The sequence below is a fragment of the Podarcis muralis genome, chromosome 17 (genome assembly GCF_964188315.1).
Source record: "Podarcis muralis chromosome 17, rPodMur119.hap1.1, whole genome shotgun sequence".
Classification (NCBI taxonomy): Eukaryota; Metazoa; Chordata; class Lepidosauria; order Squamata; family Lacertidae; genus Podarcis; species Podarcis muralis.
The window spans coordinates 40202792-40225179 of record NC_135671.1 but is presented as its reverse complement, the minus strand read 5'-3'; the positions used below and the strand labels follow the sequence as shown (position 1 = coordinate 40225179).

General features: G+C 45.9%; 1 protein-coding gene and 1 pseudogene across 1 annotated transcript; both read left to right on the top strand.

The window, feature by feature from the left end:
* Positions 1-7729: 7729 nt before the first annotated feature.
* Positions 7730-8666, top strand: LOC114587425 (olfactory receptor 1L4-like; annotated as a pseudogene).
* A 5324-nt stretch (positions 8667-13990) lies between these two features.
* Positions 13991-16574, top strand: LOC114587424 (olfactory receptor 10Z1-like). Its single transcript, XM_028711629.2, has 2 exons — positions 13991-13997; positions 15622-16574. The coding sequence occupies exons 1-2, from the start codon at positions 13991-13993 to the stop codon at positions 16572-16574; spliced, it is 960 nt and encodes a 319-aa protein (XP_028567462.2).
* The last annotated feature ends 5814 nt before the right edge of the window (positions 16575-22388 follow it).

Below are 22388 nucleotides of genomic sequence, written 5' to 3'. Positions count from 1 at the left end.
GACAGCAGGCCGTCTGCTGTGATGTGGGCCTTGACAGGTACCCGAGAATGCCAACTGCTGGTGCCAACCCTGTCTGTGAATATCCCTGCTTCCCTAAATGTAAATCACAGCTGTGAGTCCATCGCATTGGTTATGAGCAACAGGAAGCAGGAGCAGGCTCAATATTTCATAAAACTATTGCGGATAGTGGCATGTAAATTTTGCCTCCTATATCTGCATTATATGGGGGTAGAACCTTGCTTTTTAAAAGTATGTTGCAACATACCGTATTTTTCGCCCTATAGGACGCACCGTCCCATAAGGCGCACCTAGTTTTTTGGGGGGGGAAATAAAGGGGGGAAATTATTTTTTCCCCAGGCGCGGGGCTGGGGTGGGGGAAGCTCGAGCTTCCCCCGACCCCAGCCCCCAAACAGGCAGCTCTCTGCAAGCCATGGGAGCACTCCCGTTGCTTGCGGAGAGGTCTGCGAAGCCTGGACGCGCTGAGCTGAGCGCGCGCAGGCTTCGGCATGCAAGCAACTCTCCACAAGCAGCGGGAGTGCTCCCGCTGCTTGCGGAGAGGTCCGCGAAGCCTGGACGCACTGAGCTGAGCGCGCGCAGGCTTTGGCATGCAGGCAACTCTCCGCAAGCAGCGGGAGCCCACCGCTGGGCTCCCGCTGCTTGTGGAGCGGTGTGTGAAGCCTGGAGAGCGAGAGGGGTCGGTGCGCACCGACCCCTCTCGCTCTCCAGGCTTCAGCGAAAGCCTGCATTCGCCCCATAGGACGCACACACATTTCCCCTTCATTTTTGGAGGGGGAAAAGTGTGTCCTATAGGGCGAAAAATACGGTACTTCAATTGTCACTTTCCCTAGGACCATAATTACAGGGGGGGGGGAGGACACTCTGTCCCATATCCATTGGCCAAAGAAGTGAAAACCATCAATTACTATTCAAGCAACAACCTCAGTAAGCAGGGGTGCCAACTTGAATAAAATATGGGAGGTGGGACTTAAGCACCAACCAGCTTAATCAACCACACACCATTTGAATGACAATGCCCATTAATGGCGGGCAGATGGGCTTGGACCCCTCAAATATTTTATGGAGGGGGAAGGACCTTGGTCTCTGGGAGTTGGCTCCTATGCCAGTAAGGGAAGTTCAGCCTGGCCTCAGCTGGACATAGGTAAAGGTAAAGGGACCCCTGACCATTAGGTCCAGTCGTGGACGACTCTGGGGTTGCGGCGCTCATCTTGCTTTATTGGCCAAGGGAGCCAGTGTACAGCTTCCGGGTCATGCGGCCAGCATGACTAAGCCGCTTCTGGTGAACCAGAGCAGTGCACGGAAACACCGTTTACCTTCCCGCCAGAGCGATACCTATTTATCTACTTGCACTTGATGTGCTTTTGAACTGCTAGGTTGGCAGGAGCAGGGACCAAGCAACAGGAGCTCACCCCGTCGCAGGATTTCGAACTGCCAACCTTCTGATCGGCAAGTCCTAGGCTCTGTGGTTTAACCCACAGCGCCACCCTGGACATACAAGCTTGTTTATAGCTTCATGCTTCATTCTGGCCTTAAAGAACAGATCCCCTCCTCTGTCTTTTCCCTCCACTTCACCTGGTCTTTTTATTTCCTAAGTTTGGTGACAGGGCCACTTGGAGTGTGACATGCTCAGGCTCAATACTATTCAGTGGAGGGAGAGGTGACATTTGGACATGTTAACATAGATCAGGACCCACCAGCCACTTACTCTGACACCTTTCCTCTCTTTCTCCCTTCCGATCTTCTTAAATCTCTCCTGTTTCAGGGAAGGTGTTGATGTAACCCTCAAGAGCAGTGTTTCCAAAACTTGGGCCTCCAGCTGTTTTTGAACTACAATTCCCATCTTCTCTGACCACTGGTCCTGCTAAGCTAGGAATGATGGGAGTTGCAGTCCAAAAACAGCTGGAGACCCAAGTTTGGGGAACACCATTAAAGCAGAGCAGTGGTGGCTAGCCCTCAGTTTGGGAGCCTAATCTGGCCACCCAAGCAAATATTTCTGCTCCCCCCATCAAGTCTGCTGGCAGCAGCAAAGGAAAAAAAGATCATTTGAGGACTGGACAGGGAATGATCATGCCTCCTCCTTATGGCTCTGTCCAGCTCACCTGGAGGAGCTGGGCTCTGTGTGTGCCTGTGTGTGACCTGCATGCTGGTGCATGGAAGGGTGTGTGTGTGAGGGTGTGGGGTGGGCAACCCACCACTGGCATACAACCCCTGGAAAGATTTGCCACACCTGCTCTACAGGAACTAAACTCAGCAGTGCCGGGTTTAGGGTGGTGCAGGCGCCAAGCTGAGGAGGCACAAACAGCAGCAGCAGCAGCAGCAGCAGCAACCAGAAGAAGAACTGCACCAAAAGGAATGATTGTGAAAATAAGAAATATTGGGGGGGGGGGCACTCCAAATGTGTTCTTTGCTCAGGGTGCCATATTACCCAGATCTACCCTGAACCCAGATACATGTAACCATCACCTATATTCTTCCTCTTCCACATTTGCATCTATGTTAACTTCCCTGCCTCCTCTCTTCCTTGAAACAGGCACCTGTTGTTGTTTTTCCTTGCTCTTTTACCTATTATTCCTTAAAGCCCCAAGTATATCAATGGTGCTTATTTATCTGTGTATCCACCCCCTTCTCCCTGGACCCTAAAGGTAGGGCTTAGCCACACTTAGCTGTTGGCCTGCTCTTCCCAGGCACAGACCTGCACTTTAAAACTCTTGTGTCCCAGCACCCTGCTTTTTTTGCTCCAGAGTTTTCCCATTGAAAACTCACTCTTTAGTGCTCAATCAGAGCAAACCTTAATTTAGGCTTTCTGGAGCAAAACAAAGGGGCTCAGATGCAGAGCTTTAAAGCACAGACTGTGCCCGGAAAGAGCAGGAGAAAGGTGAGGGTGGATAAGCCTGCAGACAGGTTGATCAGTAGACGACAGAGTAGGGAGGGAGAAAAATGAAAGAAATCCCTCCATCCTCTCTCCAACCCTTCCTGGCTGCCTGAATCATAATTTTCCTGCTGCATGCCAGCTCAAAGCAAGAGGTAGCTTCATGGGAGTTGTGGAAGTTTATTTCATTGTAAATTGAGAAGGATCTCCTGCTGGCCAAGGGAAAAAGAATGGCGCTGCTGCCATCCTTCAGCCTGTTTCCAAAGATCCCCTTTCTCACACACAAAGATACAGCAGGAATTCCAAGTATAGTAACTCAAAAGCTGGATATTTAAACCCTTGACCATGTTCCATGGAGGTTACCTGCCCAGCTGTGCTCAGCTGTCCAAAGATGGCTTCATCATAGAGGGAGTTGGGAGCAGCAGAAAGCAACAAAGACCTAGATAAAAAACCAAGTAACTACACCATAAATAGCAAAGTTGTGTTCTAATATGCAGCAATGAGAAGCACAAATTAAGGGGGGGTTATATTTATAGCTACCATAAAGCTCACTCAGGCAGCATCCCCATGAGCTATGATTCTGTAGCAGACAGAGACACGGATCACTTTGGGGCCAACTCATGGGGGAGAAAGAGAACAAACATTTATTTATTCTTCTTTAAAAACTTGGAAGTTCCCTGAGGTGACACCAAGCAGAGACCCAGCTCAATAGTTCAGAAAAGCCTCTCTTGCCTGATGTGTGAGCCTCACCATCAAGGAGCACCCCAGTGCAGGGGCATGGGAAGGTCCACCCCAGGTGTCGTCCTTGAGGGGGGTGACAAAATGGCACACTGCGGGGGTCGGCACTTACCGTGGGGCCTGGCCTGCAGCGTGCCTGAGCCATGGGTCTCTCCTGCCTGAAACAGCAGCATGGGGCTTGTGTCCACCAGGCGGACTCCGTAGGCAGTTCGCCACACTGCCCCCCTGGGCGGATCGCCACAGCACCCCCATGCGGTGCCCCCATGTGCAGATCGCCACAATGCCCCCATGGATGGATCGCCCTGCCCCCACCACTCCAAGTGCCGGAGCAGCTAGCTATGCCCCTGCTCCAGTGCAGCCATCCAAGAAGCAGGCAGAGGGAAGATACTGTAGTGGTATTCCCATCTGCACTGGCAGTGGGAAATGGGCCAACACAGGGCGGGCTGGATCCTGAGTCAGCCCTGCTGCCATCCATCCATGACAGTAGCAGGACCAATCTGGGTCTCTTTGCTGCTGCAGCCCAGCAAAGGGACATGCTGTCCTCTGCCTGCCCCTTTCTGCCTTGTCTGGCATGAGCTGTGGGTGTGGTGGCAGCTACACCATTCCATTCAACCCTGTGCTGCCAGCTAGGGATTTGGATTGCCACATTAAACTGCTAGATGATACCATGTGGAGAGGGAAAGTTGGTAGCCTGGAGGAATTTGCTGCAGCTGGGCCAGCTAGGGGGAGTCCTCCATCCCCTCTCTCCAGGCACAAACACCTCTCCTTGCTTGCCTGATGTGTGGGCCTGAGGGTAAGAGCCACAGAGTAAGGTGATCACATTTAAAGCACATTATGTCCCCTGATGGAAGGGACGCGGGTGGCGCTGTGGGTAAAACCTCAGCGCCTAGGACTTGCCGATCGCATGGTCGGCGGTTCGAATCCCCGCGGCGGGATGCGCTCCCGTCGTTTGGTCCCAGCGCCTGCCAACCTAGCAGTTCGAAAGCACCTCCAGGTGCAAGTAGATAAATAGGGACCGCTTACCAGCGGGAAGGTAAACGGTGTTCCGTGTGCTGCGCTGGCTCACCAGATGCAGCTTGTCATGCTGGCCACGTGACCCGGAAGTGTCTGCGGACAGCGCTGGCTCCCGGCCTATAGAGTGAGATGAGCGCACAACCCTAGAGTCTGGCAAGACTGGCCCGTACGGGCAGGGGTACCTTTACCTTTACCTTTATGTCCCCTGAAGACTCATGGGAACTATAGTTTACCTCTCACACAGCTACAATTTCCAGCACCCTTAACAAACTACAGACCGCAGACTTTTTTGGGTGTAGCCAAGTGTTGAATGAAAGTGTATGCAGTGGATCTGCCCAAAGCAGTGTTTTTATTGCTGCATTTAGATAACTTAACAGTGCAAATGCCCCACTGAGATCAAGGGGACTTCAGGTAAACATGTTATAGGATTGGAGCTTAATTGCTAAGGCAATGCTATGTTCTGTGTTTATTCTTCCAATGTTATTCATACATTTTCTCCTGGAGTTAATTTCAAAAGTTGCCATTCTAAACTGATGCAAGGGCTATTGCCCCAAAGTTTTTGACAAAGTCTGATTTATGCTAGGTGAGAATTTGGCCAAGTTGCTTTTGGTGCAGTAAGGCCAGCCAATTAGCCATCCCCTTTGATCCAAAGGTACAATAGCTGCAAATCCAGTTCATTTTGCTCAGTGCAGATTTACACCAGTTGGCAAATCTGGACCTGAAGGCTCCAGTAGAACCAGACTAGATAACCCTGTCTAGGAAATTGCACCCAAGATACCCAGATAATTCCCTCCCTTCTATGCTGTGTTCATCTGCGTCCCCAGATGCTTCGAGGCTCAACTCTCCAAAGACTTCTACTGTCTTTAAGAAAAGCCCTGTGTGGTTAATCATAGAAGGGAATGGAGCTCATTAGAAGTTTGTTCAGGAACCAAGTTAGTTAGCGAATATTGCAGCTTATATCTGTCTATCATGCCTCCATTTGTGCTCTCCTATTATTATTATTATTCTTACTGAGAATTTCCACCAAATAAAGTGATTTTTAAAATGATGGAAGTTGTAGTCTAGCAACATCTGGAGGGCCGCATGTTCTTACCCCTGATTGCCTATTAATTGACAGTTCTTTCTGTGTGCCAAATCCAAAGTGATAGCAGCTTGAGCAAAGAAACTCTGCTTGCAAATTTACTATAACAATTTGCTGGAACATACAAATAAAATCCTTATCTGCCTTCTTATTATCCCAAAATTCCAGCTTTCAGGAAAGAAAGTTAAGACCTTTCCAGATGTTTTCTAGTCAGGTATTGTATCTTAAAGGAGAGCTAAAGTTATCATGATTTGCTTTTAGTATAATTACCCCTAGACCCTGGGTTATCTTGAGCATTTGTTAATGGAGAATCTCTTTGGTTTCTGGAAAATAGATTGCTAACAGGGTAGGAGTTTGGGGCCTCTAACCTGGGCATATTTCTTCTAATATCTGCATTAGGGCCAAAATAATGAATCTTCCCTTCTTGCCTGTTGGAGCATTTCCAAATATTATTAAGACAGGTGACAGAGGCAGGAGCAGTGCTTTTTTTGGAGGCAGCCTGCGCTGGTATGCCATACTGCCACCTCTTTTTCTCCCCACCACCACCCCGCAGCTGCTGCTGCTGCTCACTCACCCACCCACCCACTCCTTCCCCCATCGCACTTCGCACCCTGCTTCATTCTCCTCCTCCTCCTCTACTGCTTCCTGTGGCGGCAGGCATAGCCTCCCAGAGGACCTTTTAACAATCCAGGAAGGTGCCCAACTAGCATAAAAAGGTCACACCAGATGTAGCATTCCCAAAGCAAGGAAGGATTGGACTCTGATTAATAGAATACACGCGAGGCTTGACCAGCAAGACTCTGGGAGGGGTGCCAATAATAATAATTCCTGTCCACTCCTCGGCCCAGGTCGTTTTATTCACAAAAGAACTTTTTACACAGTGTTTGTAAGAACCAATCAGATTTCCTCTGAGCATTTCAAAACCCCCACATGGGACAAAGTCAGATCAGATCAGAAGAAATTCTGTTAACTACAAAGACTACTCTGAGCATGCAGACATATCTGGGAGTAAATAAAAGAGGACTAGAAAGGAGGAATGCATACAGCAAACCCGGAGGTCAGAAACAAGCAGTAAAGGAAGGAAGGATGGGTAATATTTACCATCTCTTTGTGAACTCTCTTCCTGGCCCAAAGATCTATCTAAAGATTAAACTACATCAAAGTAACCTACTCTCTTTATGTACTGAGGATGCCTGGTGAACAACTGGCCTGTGTTTTAGAATGCTGATATGTGCCTGTCAGGCAGAGAAATAGGACAGCAGAGAAAATGGCCAGAGATGCAGAGCCTTGTGGGATTTGATCAGAAATTATTGTCAATGAATCAAACCCAGTCAACGCAAAGCTTTCATTGTGGACACAATGGCTTGATGCATATTTTATAATTCCTCATAGTAATCCCATCTGATCACTACACCAGAGCAGCTGGTTAGAGTTGGCTGATAATGCCAAGGTTGCACGTTTGATACTCATCTGGGACAGCTGCATATTCCTGCATTGCAGGGGTTGGGCTAGATGATCCTGAGGGTTCCTTTCAACTCCACAGCTCCATGATTCCATGATTCTGCAGCTTCTGGTCCTGCCTCCTCTGCTTCGATGTCTGAGTCTGAACTGCTCCCTGCAAGAGGCTTTCCTTGCTCACTAAAGCCTGTTGCCTCTTCAGCACCCAACCATTCCACCCCCCATTCTCCCTCTGATCTCTCCTCAGTGTCCCACCACCAATCCCTGGGCTCTGAGCCTTCTTCCTCTGAAGCATCGCACCCCCCATCGTCATCCACCTAGTCCCTGACAATGTGGAACTGATATAGGTATGGATATTAATGAAGCTAATTGGGAAAACGCATGATCCATTTTTGTCTAAATTGTGTGAAGAAAGCACACAGCATTTTAACTTAGCAGTTTGAGCCTAGCTGCCCATTTTGTTGCTGTGCATCTCAAAGCTTCTGCTTTACAGATGTATTCCAGTATTTACAAACATGTAATATCATGCTGGTTTCTGCTTCTCTCTCAACAGAAAAATGTCACAATGGGCAATCAAACAGTCTTTTCTGGATTTATCCTTTCAGGTTTCTCTGCCAGTGCAGAATACCGAGGCATCCTCTTTCCCGTTTTCCTAACCATGTATCTGCTGACTATACTGGGAAATGTGCTTATTGTCCTGCTCATCTGCTCTGATCCTCCTCTCCTTTCTGCCCCCATGTACTTCTTCTGGTGGATGTCACTGTTCCCAAGATGCTGGAGACCTTTGGAGACTCTGGAAGTGCAGACATCTCCTACTGGGGCTGCCTAACCCAGATGCATTTCTTCATTGCCTTTGGCAATATTGACAGCTTCCTTCTGGTTTCCATGGCAGATGACCAGTATGTGGCCATCTGCCATCCATTGCACTATGCCACTCTAATGAGTCATAAACACTGGCTCTTGTTAGTCCCAGGCTCCTGGGGTCTCCCCAATGTTTACTGCTTGTTCCACACTCTTTTGACCGACCAGCTCTCCTTCTGTGGTCCCTGAGAGGTTTCCCACTTCTGTGACACTTATCCTCTATTGCATCTCTCCTGCTCTGACACTCATTCTACCCAAATGTTGGTCTATGCATTTGGCAGCATGCTGGTGATGACTCCATTTTTCTGCATCCTGCTGTCTTACATCTGGATTGTAGGTGCCGTGCTTAAGGTACCTTCAGCAGCTGGAAAGAAGAAGACTTTTCCATGTCACTGTCATGACCCTCTTCTGTGGCAGCATCATTGGAGTCTGCTTCCAGCCATCCTCCACCTCCTCAGGTGAGAGGAGGCAGGTAGCCACTGTTGCATACACGTGGTCACCCCCGTGCTGAACCCTATCATCTACAACCTGAGAAACAATGAGATGAAGGCAGCCATGAAAAGGCTCTTCAGTAAGCTTGGACTGGTGACCACAGGCACTTCAGCTGAACAGTGGGTTGCTAAATGAGAATTCATTAAAATAGGGGGTCTTTCACTCATTGGTTTGCACAATGGTCACACTAGACCATGTTGGCTGCATAGATGGAGAATGGCAAAATAGATAAGATGCTTGCCTCAAGGAGAGTTGTTCATAGTATGCAAATTCAGCTGCACAGACAGCTGTTTATCAGACAGACATCTTCAAAGATACCCATAAGAACAACTGTTTTTAAATCCTTCCTATATATGTCTGCCTATTCAGAAGTAAGCCCCAGGGAGTATATTGGGACTCCCAGGTAAGTATGTATAGGCGTACACCCTGTCAATATTGCTGGAAGTACAATTTCCAACATGCTTGACCACTGGTGATGCGGGATGGATGTGTATAGAATGGTGTATAGAATTGCAGCCTAATACTTGCAGCAGGGATGGGGAACCTGGTGTCCTCCAGACTTTGGTGACTCCAGCTCCCATCATCTCTGATCATGGGAGCTGGAGTGTGACAAGATCCGGAAGGCCACCTGTTGGGTGCGCAGTGGTCACACCCCCTACAGAACCCTTTCATCTACCCCCTGAGAAACAAAGAGATTAAGGTTTCTCAGCTAGCTTAATAAAAAATCTGAATGTTTTAAATAATTTTTTTTAATGTAGCCAGAAGAAAATCAGAAGTTTTCTTTTTTGTATCTTTCTCTAGTTTTTGTTTTAAATCTTAGCTTCTTTCTTTCTTTCTTTCTTTCTTTCTTTCTTTCTTTCTACCCTTTTTTCTGTTTCTCTTCTTTTTTTTTTCTTTCTTTCTTTGAAGTCCTTTGTCTGAGGCCTTTATTAAGGTCCAGAGATTGTATACTGATGGGGTGGTAGATGGTTGATGGAGGGCCCTGGGTGAGAGACAGAGAAATGTTGGTCTCCCTGGGTAATAGGCTGGGAGGAGAAAGGAAAGATCCCAGGTGAGACCGAGGAGGAGCTACTGTCCTCTGTGGGTGGAAAGAGCTAAGCCATGGGTAGGCAAACTAAGGCCCGGGGGCTGGATCCAGCCCAATCGCCTTCTCAATCTGGCCCACGGACGGCCTGGGAATCAGCGTGTTTTTACATGAGTAGAATGTGTGCTTTTATTTAAAATGCATCTCTGGGTTATTTGTGGGGCACAGGAATTTGTTCATTATTATTTTTTCAAAATATAGTTTGGCCCCCCACAAGGTCTGAGGGACAGTGGACTGGCCCCCTGCTGAAAAAGCTTGCTGACTCCTGGGCTAAGCCTTACTTTTAAGAGAGGACTCCATATTCAGCTTATTCAAGTTGTAATTTTTGTAGTTATAATTTTACTGTATCATGGAATTTTAAAAAATAAATTAAAAAAAACTATTTTAAAAATATGAATAATAAAACTCATTAAAGAGCTCACCTACTGGAATTAGCCTACCTGCTAACTCCTGGATTAACACTGACAACACACATCTTGAATATGCACAGGTCTTGCTATTTCTTAGTTCTAACATCCCAACCTTAATTAAATACTAACTCTAACTTAATCCAGAATTCAGGATGTCTTACACCCACAGATTCATAACAATATTTTTAAGGATACTTATCACCAAACACTGGAAAACCCAAGATTTGCCCACGCTGGAAGAATGGCAGACGCAACTGATAGACTATATGGAATTAGCAGAAATGACTGGCAGAATCCGAGACCTGGGAGAAGAAGCAGTGGAAGAGGATTGGGAAAAATTTAAGGACTATTTACAAAAACATTGTAAACTGTATGAGTGCTAAGAAGGATGTAAGATTGAAAATAACATGGCATCAGCAATCTAGTAGAAAGGAATATGAGAGTAGGTGAAACTTGAGAAAAAGACAAATTTTGGATTAATATTATGTCTAAATTAAGTATTTAAGCTCTTGATAAAAGTATTTAAAGTTAGAGACATAACACTGGAAAACTACAAAATAAGAATCGAAATAAGGTGATAAATTGCTGTTTAAAATTTTATAAATTAGGAACGCAGGATTGAGAGATGTGAGGAAGTCCAAAAAGTGAAGAAAATATGGTTATTAATTATTTGATTTTGTTGTGGTATGTTTTTTGTATTATGCGTTAATCTTTTCCTTTTCTTTTTGTGTTTTTCTTTGTTTATTGTATTTTGGTGATGGTTCTATATGTGTTTGGTGATTATAATGTCTAAAATCTTTAATAAATATTTTATAAAAAAAAAAGATTCATAACAATATTTTTATTAAATGTGAAGAAGAGAGGAAAGGGGGGGAAAGGGATCTGTTGAGTTTTTGAAATGCATAGAAGCATATTACAAAGAAGATAAGGGAAATATTTGATGCAGGAAAATCAAAGACCGTGTCAACATTAGAAAAAAAGAAACTTCCAATGGACTGTCCTGGTGGTTAAAGGAAGAATGTTTGCAAGGCAAAGTTTGGGCACAGGTCAATAAGCTTTGATATTGATAAAGATTGGCAGACATTTACATTTCCAGCAGGAAAAATAAAGATACATTGTTAATTGTGTTAAACCTTCTGGGAGTTATATACAACAAGAATATTATTAACTTATGGTTTTACTCCATAGGCACCATCTCCATAGAGAGACTGTCCACCCCACCCAGAAATTTACAGAAAGCTTTAACTTGCCTGTGTGTATAGTTGTTATTTTGACCAAACTGCGGGAGGCAGTGGAAGACAGAAGTGCCTGGCGTGCTCTTGTCCAGGGGGTCACGAAGAGGCGGACACGACTAAACGACTAAACAACAACAACATAGTTGTTATAACAAACTAATATTGCCACCGCTCAGGAATTTTGGAACTAAAACATACTGCTGTTTCCAGCTTCCATGTAAGACACTCAGTTGAGGAAAAACACCTTCGTTCCATAAGGCAAGTCACTTGTGGCTAAGGATGGAGGAATCAGTCAATTTTGGGTTCCTATTTATCCCAGTCCTGAATTAGAGTTTGAGATTCAATTTCATTCACTTCCTCGTTATCCCAAAATAGATGAGATACTTCTCTTGGTTATTTGATTCTAGAATGATAGAATTGTAGATTAGGAAGGGACCCCAAGGGCCACCCCATCCAACCCTCTGCAATGCAGGAATCTCAACTCAAGCATCCGTGAAAGGTGGGCCTCCAACTTCTGCTTTAAAGCCTCCCATAGAAGGACTCTGTTCTACTGTCCAACAGCTCTTACTGTCATAAAGTTCTTCCTGATGTTTATGTCTTTTCTTGTGACTTGAACCCATTGGTTCGGGTCCTCCCCTATAAAGCAGGAGGGAAAAAGCTTGCTCCATCCTCCATGTGAGAGCCCTTTAGATGTTAGAAGAGGCTATCAATTCTCCTCTCAGTTGCCTCTTTACCAGGCTAAATATACCCAATTCCCTCAACTGTTCCGCAGTAGTCTTGGTTTCCAGACCCTTGATCATCTTGGTTGCCCTCCCATGCACATGTTCCAGCTTGTTAATATATTTCTTAATAGAAATATCTATTAAGGTCATTTTGAATTCTGGTTCTGTGTCTGCCGCATTAGCTACCCACCCACCCAGTTTGGCGTCATCTGAAAATTTGATGAGCACCCCCTCAATACCTTCATCCAAGTTGGGAATCCCTCATTCCTAATAATTCAAAGTTGGTGGATATTTCTCTGTTATTTCACTCAGAAGTAATCCCAGTCTTAAACTCAGTTTCTTCCTCCATTGAGGGCAAACACCTTTATTTCATGAGGCAAGCCACCAGTGACTAGGGTTTGGTGAATCTGTCCATTTTGCTTTATCTTAGTTCCTGATTATTCCAGTTCAAATTGTCCCATTCCCACATCACTCTGTGATTTATTTTTTAAGCTCTTATGAAAATTCACACACATATCTGTGCCCAATTTGAATAGTATGCTCATTTGTGCTGGCAGTTTTCAGATACTGTATATAGGAGAACTGCACCTCAAAATTATGAGAAGTGGATATTTTGAAAGATATCTGCAATTTGTTTGCATATGGGGAATGGTTGAGGGACCTGAGTATGTTTAGCCTGGGAAAGAGAGTCCTGAGAGGACTAACCATCAAGAAGAACTTTCAGACAGGAAGAGCTGTTTGGCGGTGGAACTGTCTCCTTCGGGAGGTTGTGGACCCTCCTTTATTGGAGGTTGTTAAACAGAGGCTGGGTAGCCACCTGTCTTGGATACTTTAGCTGAGTTTCCTGCATTGCATGGGGTTGGACTAGATGACCCTTGGGGTCCCCTACAACTCTACAATTCTATGATTCTATTATTCTAATTCACATCAAAATGCAAACCAATTTATCCCCCATTCCTACTTGTAGCCCTACTTAGAAAATAGCTGGGCAGCCTGTGACCCTGCAGATGTTGCTGGACTCCAGCTCCTATCAGCCTCTGCCAGCACAGCCAAGAAACTGACCAGAGCTTCACTCGGTTTGCCTCCTCTTATTCTTGCCAGCTGAACCATACAAGTCATTTCCCACACCTTAGAATGTCAGGCATCTATAGATGGTGGTACAAAAATTTTCCCATTTTGACTAACAAAGTAGTAATACTACGTAATATGGTATACCACTCAGAGTGGCCTGGAGGGAAGGAGTCATGGGTTGTTAATAATGCATTCATTTTTTTTAAAAAAACCCATTCCCATTGTGTGGTTCAATATCATCTGGCAATCACCCTACCCTGCATCACTGTCACTCATATTCAGACAAATGGACTGTTTTATTGTTATTTACCAAAAGCGGAACCCCAAAGCATGGAAAGATATTCCTCAGGGGCCAGAAATGGAGGACGCGGCACCTCTCACTATTGGAGTGCAGCAGGGTAATTGCAGTAATTGTAAATGAATTCCAATTGTAATACAATAAAATATAATGTAAGAAACAAACGCAATAAAAATTTAAAATCAATTTGAGCATTTAACATGAAGGGTGTGTGCTGTCTGCCATCTTTAATTACAAATCTAGAGACATGTTGCAGATCACCTGAATGAAGCTCACGGACCACTGGAGTCCACTTTATCTGATGAAATGGACTTTTATCATGAAAGTCTATGCAATTATTGTTTTGTCTTTAAGGTATCACAAAACTTTTGTTGCCTCCCTTTTTTGCTGAAATAGGTAAACATAGTTACCCCCTGGAAGCTGTTGCCCTGAGAAGCACCTTTTGAATGCTACTTGTGCCTCTCAGGGTCATTTTTAAATCCAAGAAACACTTTAGTCAGTGGAGGCTGTACCTTAAAGCAATGCAAGAGGCAATTGTAGGATAACATGTGAAAACACACTCCTCCTTCTCTGTCTTGCAGGCCATGCACAGCAGCAATGAAGAGAGAGGGCTGAAGAGGCCTTGGGGGTTCTAGGTGCATGGCGGGTAAGACTAGGATCACAGACAAGATCAGGGAGGGGCTGGGTGGGGCCATGGGCTCTGATCTCCATCCCTTTGGGAACAACTCTCTCAAGTCCTTGCTACACAAACTGGGGGGAAAGGACAGAAGGTGCGGCTCTGTTACCCTGCTGCATCACACAAATCTCAGCTTCCCCTTTTGGAACAAGGCTCACACCCACATAATACAGGCAAAGCATCCCTATACCACTTTAAGAGTCATGTCATCCTGCAAGGAATTCTGAGAACTCTGCTTTGTTAACACTATGATATGGAGTTGGCAGAACCTCCAGAACAGATTTAGGGGAGTGCAGGGGAGGAGAAAGAGAAAGTTCCATTACCCAAGGAGAAATCCTTGTGTTGATGAATGTTCTCCGTAGTTTATCCCGGAGCCTCCAAGTGTCCCTGTTATCCAGGGACATCCCTAAATTAGAGAAGCCGTGCCGGTTTCTGATTTGATCCTGAAATGTCCCGCTTTTCCTTAGGACATCCCTATTTGCATTGGATAAATGTTGGACGGTATGGAGTTATCTAACCCCTGACCCATCTGAAGGCAATCCTGTATAGGGAAGCTTTTTGTATTGTTTAATGTTGTATTATGGTTTTATATATGTTGGAAGCTGCCCAGAGTGATGGGGGTAGCCTAGTAAGATGTGTGGGGTATAAATAGTAAAATTATCGTTATGAAATGGGACGTCCCTATTTTAGTCGGAGAAATGTTGGATGGTATGCATCATTGAATGCAGCCTTTGGTTTGGTGCATGTATCCCAGGTTTAGGAAACCTAAGGCCCATGGGCCACAAGCAGCCTACGGGGGTCATTTAACCAGCCCACGAGCTGCCCACTCATGAGTCCCCGCGCACTTAGCTAAACTGGCGCAGGACGGCACAGGGACTCACTTCCGCAGCACCGGAAATCATGTCTGCGCAGACGCCGGAAATCGTGGGCGCGGGCACACAATCCGGCCCACAGAGGGATCTCCGCTGGAGTGAACCAGCCTGGGAGGGGTAAACCTTGCCAACCTCTGATGTATCCATTCACCAGGCACTAAAAGGTGTTTTTACTTGTGCAAGAATCAACAAAGAGGGAGTTGACCCTGCGTAGAACTACAGTTAACAGCGAGTACTTCTGGCACTGAGGACTAAACTGCTCAATAGCCAGGGGCTGGACAACAATTATCTCCGTGTCCTTGAACCAGACACAATGGGCAGTGAAATTCCAAGGGGTTGTGTTCTTGCAGGAGCTATGCCTCTTCCATCACTAACAGCAAAAAGAATTGGTGACAGCTTCTGGCAAGACCTCACAGAACTCTCACAAGATTTCACCGCTGTCATTGCTGCTCCTAACTTCTCCTCTGGTGGGTGGTTCCCTACCTTCCCTCACCACCAGAGAAGCAAGGAGAAGTGGTTGTGGCTTCTGAGTTCTGGTAAGATCTCATGGACCTCTTGCGAGAGCTTATTAAAACCCAGAAGCCGCAGCTGCGAGGCTTTTTAAGGGGCAGCAGCTGTGGGGGGCAGGGTGCACACCTTAACATTTTGTCTTAGGCAATGAAGCAGGGTGCCTTGGATGGTGCCCTGTCATTAACCACAAATCTCCTCACCAATTTTTACAGCTAAAGATGCGCAGGAGAACCAAACAAGGCCATCTGAATTCCTGCTGATTGGCCTGTCCGACTTGCCGCAGCTGCGCTTTATCGTACTGGCTGTCTTCCTCTTCTTCTACCTCCTCACCTTGTCTGGCAATGTCCTGCTGGGCTTGGCTGTATGGAAGGATACCCACCTTCAGACACCAATGTACATCTTCCTCTGCTCCCTGGCCCTCTCAGAGACCTTTATAAGCATAGCTTTGGTGCCCAAAGCATTAACAGGTTTGGCGTCATCTGATGGTGTTTCTTCCATCTCCTTCCCTGGCTGCGTGGCACAAATGTTCTTTGCCTCTTCGTTGGCATCTACTAACTGCTTCCTCTTGGCAGCCATGGGGTATGACCGCTCAGTGGCAGTTCGTGACCCACTGCACTATGTGACACGAATGGGCGGACAGATGTGTACCAAGCTGATCTCACTCTGCACTTCCATTGGTTTCTGTGTTGGCGCTGGCATGACCACCACTGTCTTCCATCTTCCCTTCTGCCCAGGCCATAACCGCCTCCAGCATTTCTTCTGCGATATTCCACCTCTCCTGGACCTGGCCTGTGCAGATACACATTTTAGCGAGGTAGCCTTGCTTCTCCTTGGTCTGTTTGTTCTGGGCCTCCCCTTGTTTCTGATTCTTCTCTCGTACACATTTATCATGAGAGCTGTGTTGAGAGTTTCTGCCCCTGGGGGGCGCCGGAGAGCCTTCTCCACTTGTGGGGCTCATCTTACTGTGGTGGTCATCCACTTTGGCTGTGCTTCCTTCATATACCTCAGACCCAAATCCAGCTTTCAGCCAGACAGGGACCGACTTGTCTCTGTGAGCTACTGTGTGGTCACTCCGCTTCTCAACCCAATGGTCTACAGTCTCCGAAACCGGGAGGTTCATGCTGCCCTCAAAAAGACTCTTGGTCTCAAGGTTGCAGCAACTTAACACACACGCCCTCTTCTCATATATCTTGCTGACAGTGGGACATCTATTTTTGTTCTGTGTCTCCCCGCCCCATGTCAGGATGATTGGTGGGTGCTAGAAGAGATAACAGCCCGGGACTCCAGCCAGCTTTACAAGATTTATCAAGTCCATTATATTATTTACAATCCGGAGCTCGTAAAAGCATGTCCTTCTTAGCCGAGACTGGACCCTCCCTTCGTCCTCTCCAGCACAACAACTTCCTGAAGCCTCCCCTCTTCCTTCCTCCCTTAAGCCCTGGAAGTTGCTTCTCCCTCCCTGATCCATTGCTTCCTGACAGCCCCTCTCTGACGAGGTGCAGCTGCTCATTATCAGAGGCTGCTCTCTATATTTCCCCAGCGTTTCCTCCTTCTCAGGCCCCAGTTCCCTGACACCCCGGCTCAAACTCAATTGTGTGGGATATCCCACACTGACAATCTCTAAATAATTTTATTGTTTTCATAAAGAACTTGGAACTGATCTGTCAGTTTTATAACTAAATATTGAACTCATCTTTTGCATGAACAGGCGGAGTCCCCCCAACCCCAGGCGACCCCCGAGCGGAATAATGACTCAAGACAACACGCTATGGGATTAAAATTGGCCTTAGCTTTATTAAGTTTCAGATAGGGAGACCTTGGCTCAGGCATTGGGCGTTTATCCTTCCCAGTCCCAGCCGGGGATCTGGGAGACTTCAGGGTTATCCAGAATGTGTGGGGATTGGGCTGGCTCTGGAGAACATATGTTCAAGCAGAGAGCCCCCCCTCCCCGTTTTGCTGCCGTTGGAGGGGAGAGCAATGACAACCTCTCAGCGTATGGCCAATGCTTCCCCTCAAGACCCCTTTAACGGGGAACCCTGGTATCACCACCGCAAGGGGGCCATGGATCACCACTTCACGCCCCCCCCCCATTTAAGAAGATAAACTAAAGGATTCCGCCCAAGGCCTGAAACCGCCACCCAAGGCCGCAAAATCGCAGTCTCGCTGCCAAGACTACCTATACCTGAACGGACGCTTCACCATCCGCCATCCGTTCCAAAAGGCCATGCCTAATGTCGCTCAGCCAATAATCATTACTGATGGCTGATAGGTGCACACCATCAGCCCTGAAGAGTTCCTTCCTGTAGATTTTGATGCTGGGATGCTTCACAACGAGACCCCCAATGCGCAAGGTTGCCAAGCGCAATGCCCTATTTATTCATTTTTTGGTGTAGTTAAGTCTGTTAGTTTTGAGGTTGCCACGCCATTGTAAGCACGGGAGAAGTTCTGACCAGAATATAGTTATGTTAGGGTGCTTGGTATATAACCTTTCCAGGTCTGTGATTGCTGTTTTCATCAGCGCTATGCTCTTACGAACAACCAGGTCATTTTCACCAAGGTGGAACACAACTGCATCCGGTGGGGGATGGAACAAAAGCTCTTGACGCAACCAAGGCAGCAGCGCATCCCAGCACACGAAATGTTGACCTTTGGCTGAAGGTGCATATGTTCACCAGATGAACCCGTGGTGGCTTGGACAGCTGCCCAATGCACTATGCTGTGGCCGAAGATCCACACATGTTTGGGAGCCAAGTCTGAAAGAAAGGATTATACGGTATTGGTCAACAGTTATATTTTTTGTATTCAATATGAATGAAATGTGGGTGATTAGTAGTTATGAGTGGTATTTAATGTTAGTCCTACTGAGAGTAGATCCATTGAAGTTAATCAGTCTACCCAAAGTAGGACTTAGTTGAATATCACCTTAAAGGTAAAGGGACCCCTGACTGACTCTGGGGTTGTGGCGCTCATCTCGCTTTATTGGCCGACGGAGCCAGCGTACAGCTTCCGGGTCATGTGGCCAGCATGACTAAGCCACTTCTGGCAAACCAGAGCAGAGCACGGAAACACCGTTTACCTTCCCGCCGGAAGGTACTTTGCACTTTGACATGCTTCACCTAAAACTAGCCTCAGGAAACTCTGACTTTGATGAGAGTAGCAGCACTGGCAGGGTCATCCTCCTCCCCCTCCCCCAGTGCCATTTCTAGGTGTGACATGTTCATTTCCTCAATGCTGATGCTATTATAGGGATGGGGTTTTTTGAAAGTCTAAACATTTAGCTTACTTGTATGGATTTTTTTCTTTCTAATTCTCTTCTCAATCTTGATGAGAAACGAGGTCCCTCAAATCTGTTTCATAAAATATAATGAATGATTATTGCATATTAAATCCATTATAATATGTTTGCTATTATATGCATATATACTCCATTAGGGCACCAACCAGCATATAAACAGATAAATGCAACAATGCATATATGAATATAAATATATGTATGTATTCCTGTACTTATTATATTATGCTGCAGAAGTAAAGTTCAGCAGGGGACTTGACTTTTCTCTATGTAATGTGTACCAGAGGGTGCACACATGCTCACTCCACCATTCCTCTCACATTAACCCTCTAGAACTTTCCCTTCCCATCCCATGCAACTACTAAGCTTGCTTTCCACCTTCCCAACACCATTCGGAGGCCACTTCTCTCTTCTCTTCTGCAGCCCCATTTTGCACCCTCTATTCACCTTCACCCTCCCTCCCTTTGTGACCCCCCCCCAGCACACAAACCACCCCCATGGGAACCTCCTGCATCTTTCTGCTCCCACAACAATTACAAATGTCATAGCTTATAACTACATTGTTAACTTATTAAGCAAGCAGATAAAAAATGAGTCTGAAAGAGAAGCAACAGTCATTATGCCCAGGCCACCTTGAGCCATAAGAACACTTCCAGGGTTTTGGGCTTTAGGTTTACAAAAACAAACAGAGGAAGATTCCTGGGCCTCTGCATAAAGTTTCAGCCAAATTATGAGCTGAAGCAAATGTTGACTTTCCTTTTCCAATTTCCGTACTGTGGCAAAGCTAACTTGCAAAATAGCCAATGTATAGTCAGATTTTCCTCTATAGCTTGATCATGGTGCAAATTCATTGAATTTGAACTATACTTCTTCAAACATATATGTATTGAAATCAAAATTGTTTTTATATATGTTTTTATTATTGAGGGTCCCCCCCCCCCATTAAATCAGCTTGGGATCTTCCATGGAAAGTGATTCATAAATAAAATGAATTGAAATACAAATATTTCAGGTATGACAAGGTATGACAAGAATCCCAAGAAAATTTCCCAACAAGGAATAACAGGAAAGAGTTACAGTTGGGTGTGTTGGTTAAAGGAGTGGATGTTATTGGAATATACGGATTTATTGGATTTGGAAGGGTATGACAAGAGATTTGGGTGGCATTCTTATCTTTGGTATGACAAAGTAAAAGTTCATAAAGGGTTTCTAAACCATGTTATAAGAAAGCCGGTCTATGAAGTATGGGATAGATACAGTGGTGCCCCGCAAGACGAATGCCTCGCAAGACGGAAAACCCGCTAGACGAAAGGGTTTTCCATTTTTGAGTTGCTTCGCAAGACGATTTTCCCTATGGGCTTGCTTCGCAAGACGAAAACGTCTTGCGAGTCTTGCAATTTCCCCCCGCTCCCCCCCCCTTTTCTAAGCCGCTAAGCCACTAATAGCCTTTTAGCAGCTAAGTCGCTAAGCCTTTAATAGCTGCTAAGCCGCTAATAGCGCTAATCCGCTAAGCCGCTAATAGGGTTGCTTCGCAAGACAAAAAAACCGCTAGACGAAGAGACTCACGGAACGGATTCTTTTCGTCTTGCGAGGCACCACTGTATAAAAAATTGTTAGAATGGAAAACAACATAGTGGCTCTTGCCTTACAGAGGCATTGACTGTTAAAAAACAAAATATAGAGGAAAGACGGGCTACTTATGGTGAGATTTTGATGGAAGTAAGGGGAGTAAAACTCAAACAATATGAGCAAATTGAAGATGTATTTACGAGTCTGAAGTAGAGGATATAAAGTGAGACACAAAGATTTGAAAATTAAAAACCTGTTGAAGGGATGGAGGGAAGTCATGAGCAAAGTAGAGCAAAGAATTTGTTTGTTTTGTTGTTCGTATGCTGAAATATTGTGTTAAAAAAGAAATTAATAAAAATCATATTTAAAAAAAGAGAGTTACAGTTGGGTGATGACAATATGAAGTCACAGAAGACCAAGACCTTTGACAACCATACCCGTTAAGTTCTTCTCTCTCCTTCTACACAGAAATGTGTCCATGCCATGCAATGAACTTCCACTAGATCAGTGGTTTTCAACCAGTGTGCTGTGGCATCCTGGGGTGCCTTGAATGATGGTCAGGGGTTCTGCGGGCAACATTGACCTCTGTCCCTCTTTCCTTCCCTCCCTCCTCTGATGCCCTCTCACGTCTCTGTCTCCCTAAAGCTTCCATAGATGTTTGTTGCAGCAGCCCTGGCTACAAGCAAATAGTGCCCTCTCAGGCTGTCATCAAAGTAAGTAAGCAAGCTGGCGAGGGAGCCCAGCCAGCCAGTCTGCCAGCCCTTACTGTTGGGAATAGATAGACAAGTCCCAGGCTCCTATGGGGCAGTGTGAGGAGACATCTCTCTTTGGGTGGGGGAGCTCAAAGACTAGGGGTGGATGCAGCTGCTGCCCAGAGAACTCCCAAGAAGAAGGTAGAGGAGAGGAGGCTGAGGGAACACTCCACAAGGGAGGATGTTCAAAAAGGGGTGAGGGGCTGCCAGCTCTGCAGGCAAGGGGGGACCTAACTGGGCTCCTGAGCCCCACAGGGGTGCCACAGAAATAATGTAGTTGGTCAAGGGAGCCATGGACTCAAAAAGGTTGAAAACCTCTGCACTAGATGATCTGAAGCTCAGCGAGTGGCTATAAGAGAGGGGGGCATTTTCAGAGGAAGCATCTCAGGGAACGGATTTCTCTCCTGCATTGTTGTCTTTTTGCCAGCTGGTTAAGGCTTTTCTGTCCCCCCAGGCCTTTTAAAGATCTGGTTTTAAGTCCCTGTTGTATGTTTGGTGGTAGTAATGTTGGAGGAATCTGTTAACTTGCTTCTGAGTAAACATGGTTAGAACTGTAACCACAGATGGCTTTGTGATAAAAGTTGTGATAAAAGCTTGGATCTGCTCAGTAGTCTGAGCAACTAAGAGATCTTGCCTCGCTGAAAGATTGCCCTTGCCTCTAAACCTGGGTCTGACAGTCTCACTCAGAGTCATTCCTAACACATGACAATTGTAGACTTCTAAGGACAACTTCAGTTGTCAGAGTACTTAGTTCCTCTGATGTGTGGGAAGCAAGGTCCCAGGAGCTTTTCCAGGCAATGGATCTGCTCTCTTTCTTTATTTCTTTTGTTAACTAGCAGTCTTGGGGATGGCCCCCAGCAGACCTGGAAAGCACTGTAAATAAGCCCGGTGGAATCGCATTTGTTGATATTTTTCACTGATATACATCCTTTGTGATTCACCAAATGAGTCAACTACCAACCACAGGGTAATGGATTGAAAGAACCTTCCATATTATGTCTTCTTCCTTTCCACTGGTTTTCTGTGTTCTGCTCTTCCAGAATAAGACAACAGCCTCCCAAACCAACTTTGGTAAGTCAAATATTAAAATCCTTTGTACTTCTCTATAGATTAGATTATGGTCTCTCTGTTTAGATTCTACACAATCATTGTATTACTGCTCTGCTTCCTACAAAGCAGAAGTCTAAGCAAGTTTTGCAAGACGTCACCTCATGGCTTCTCTTCAAGATATGGAAACTCAATGGGGTCTCTTTAAGATACATACAAGCAATGAGGTTAACATTAGTCCAACATGCTGTCTGAAAATTGTGGCTCCTGCCTTCTCTTAACAAGCTTTGGATGTAAGGACTTTTTCTGCAGGGATAGA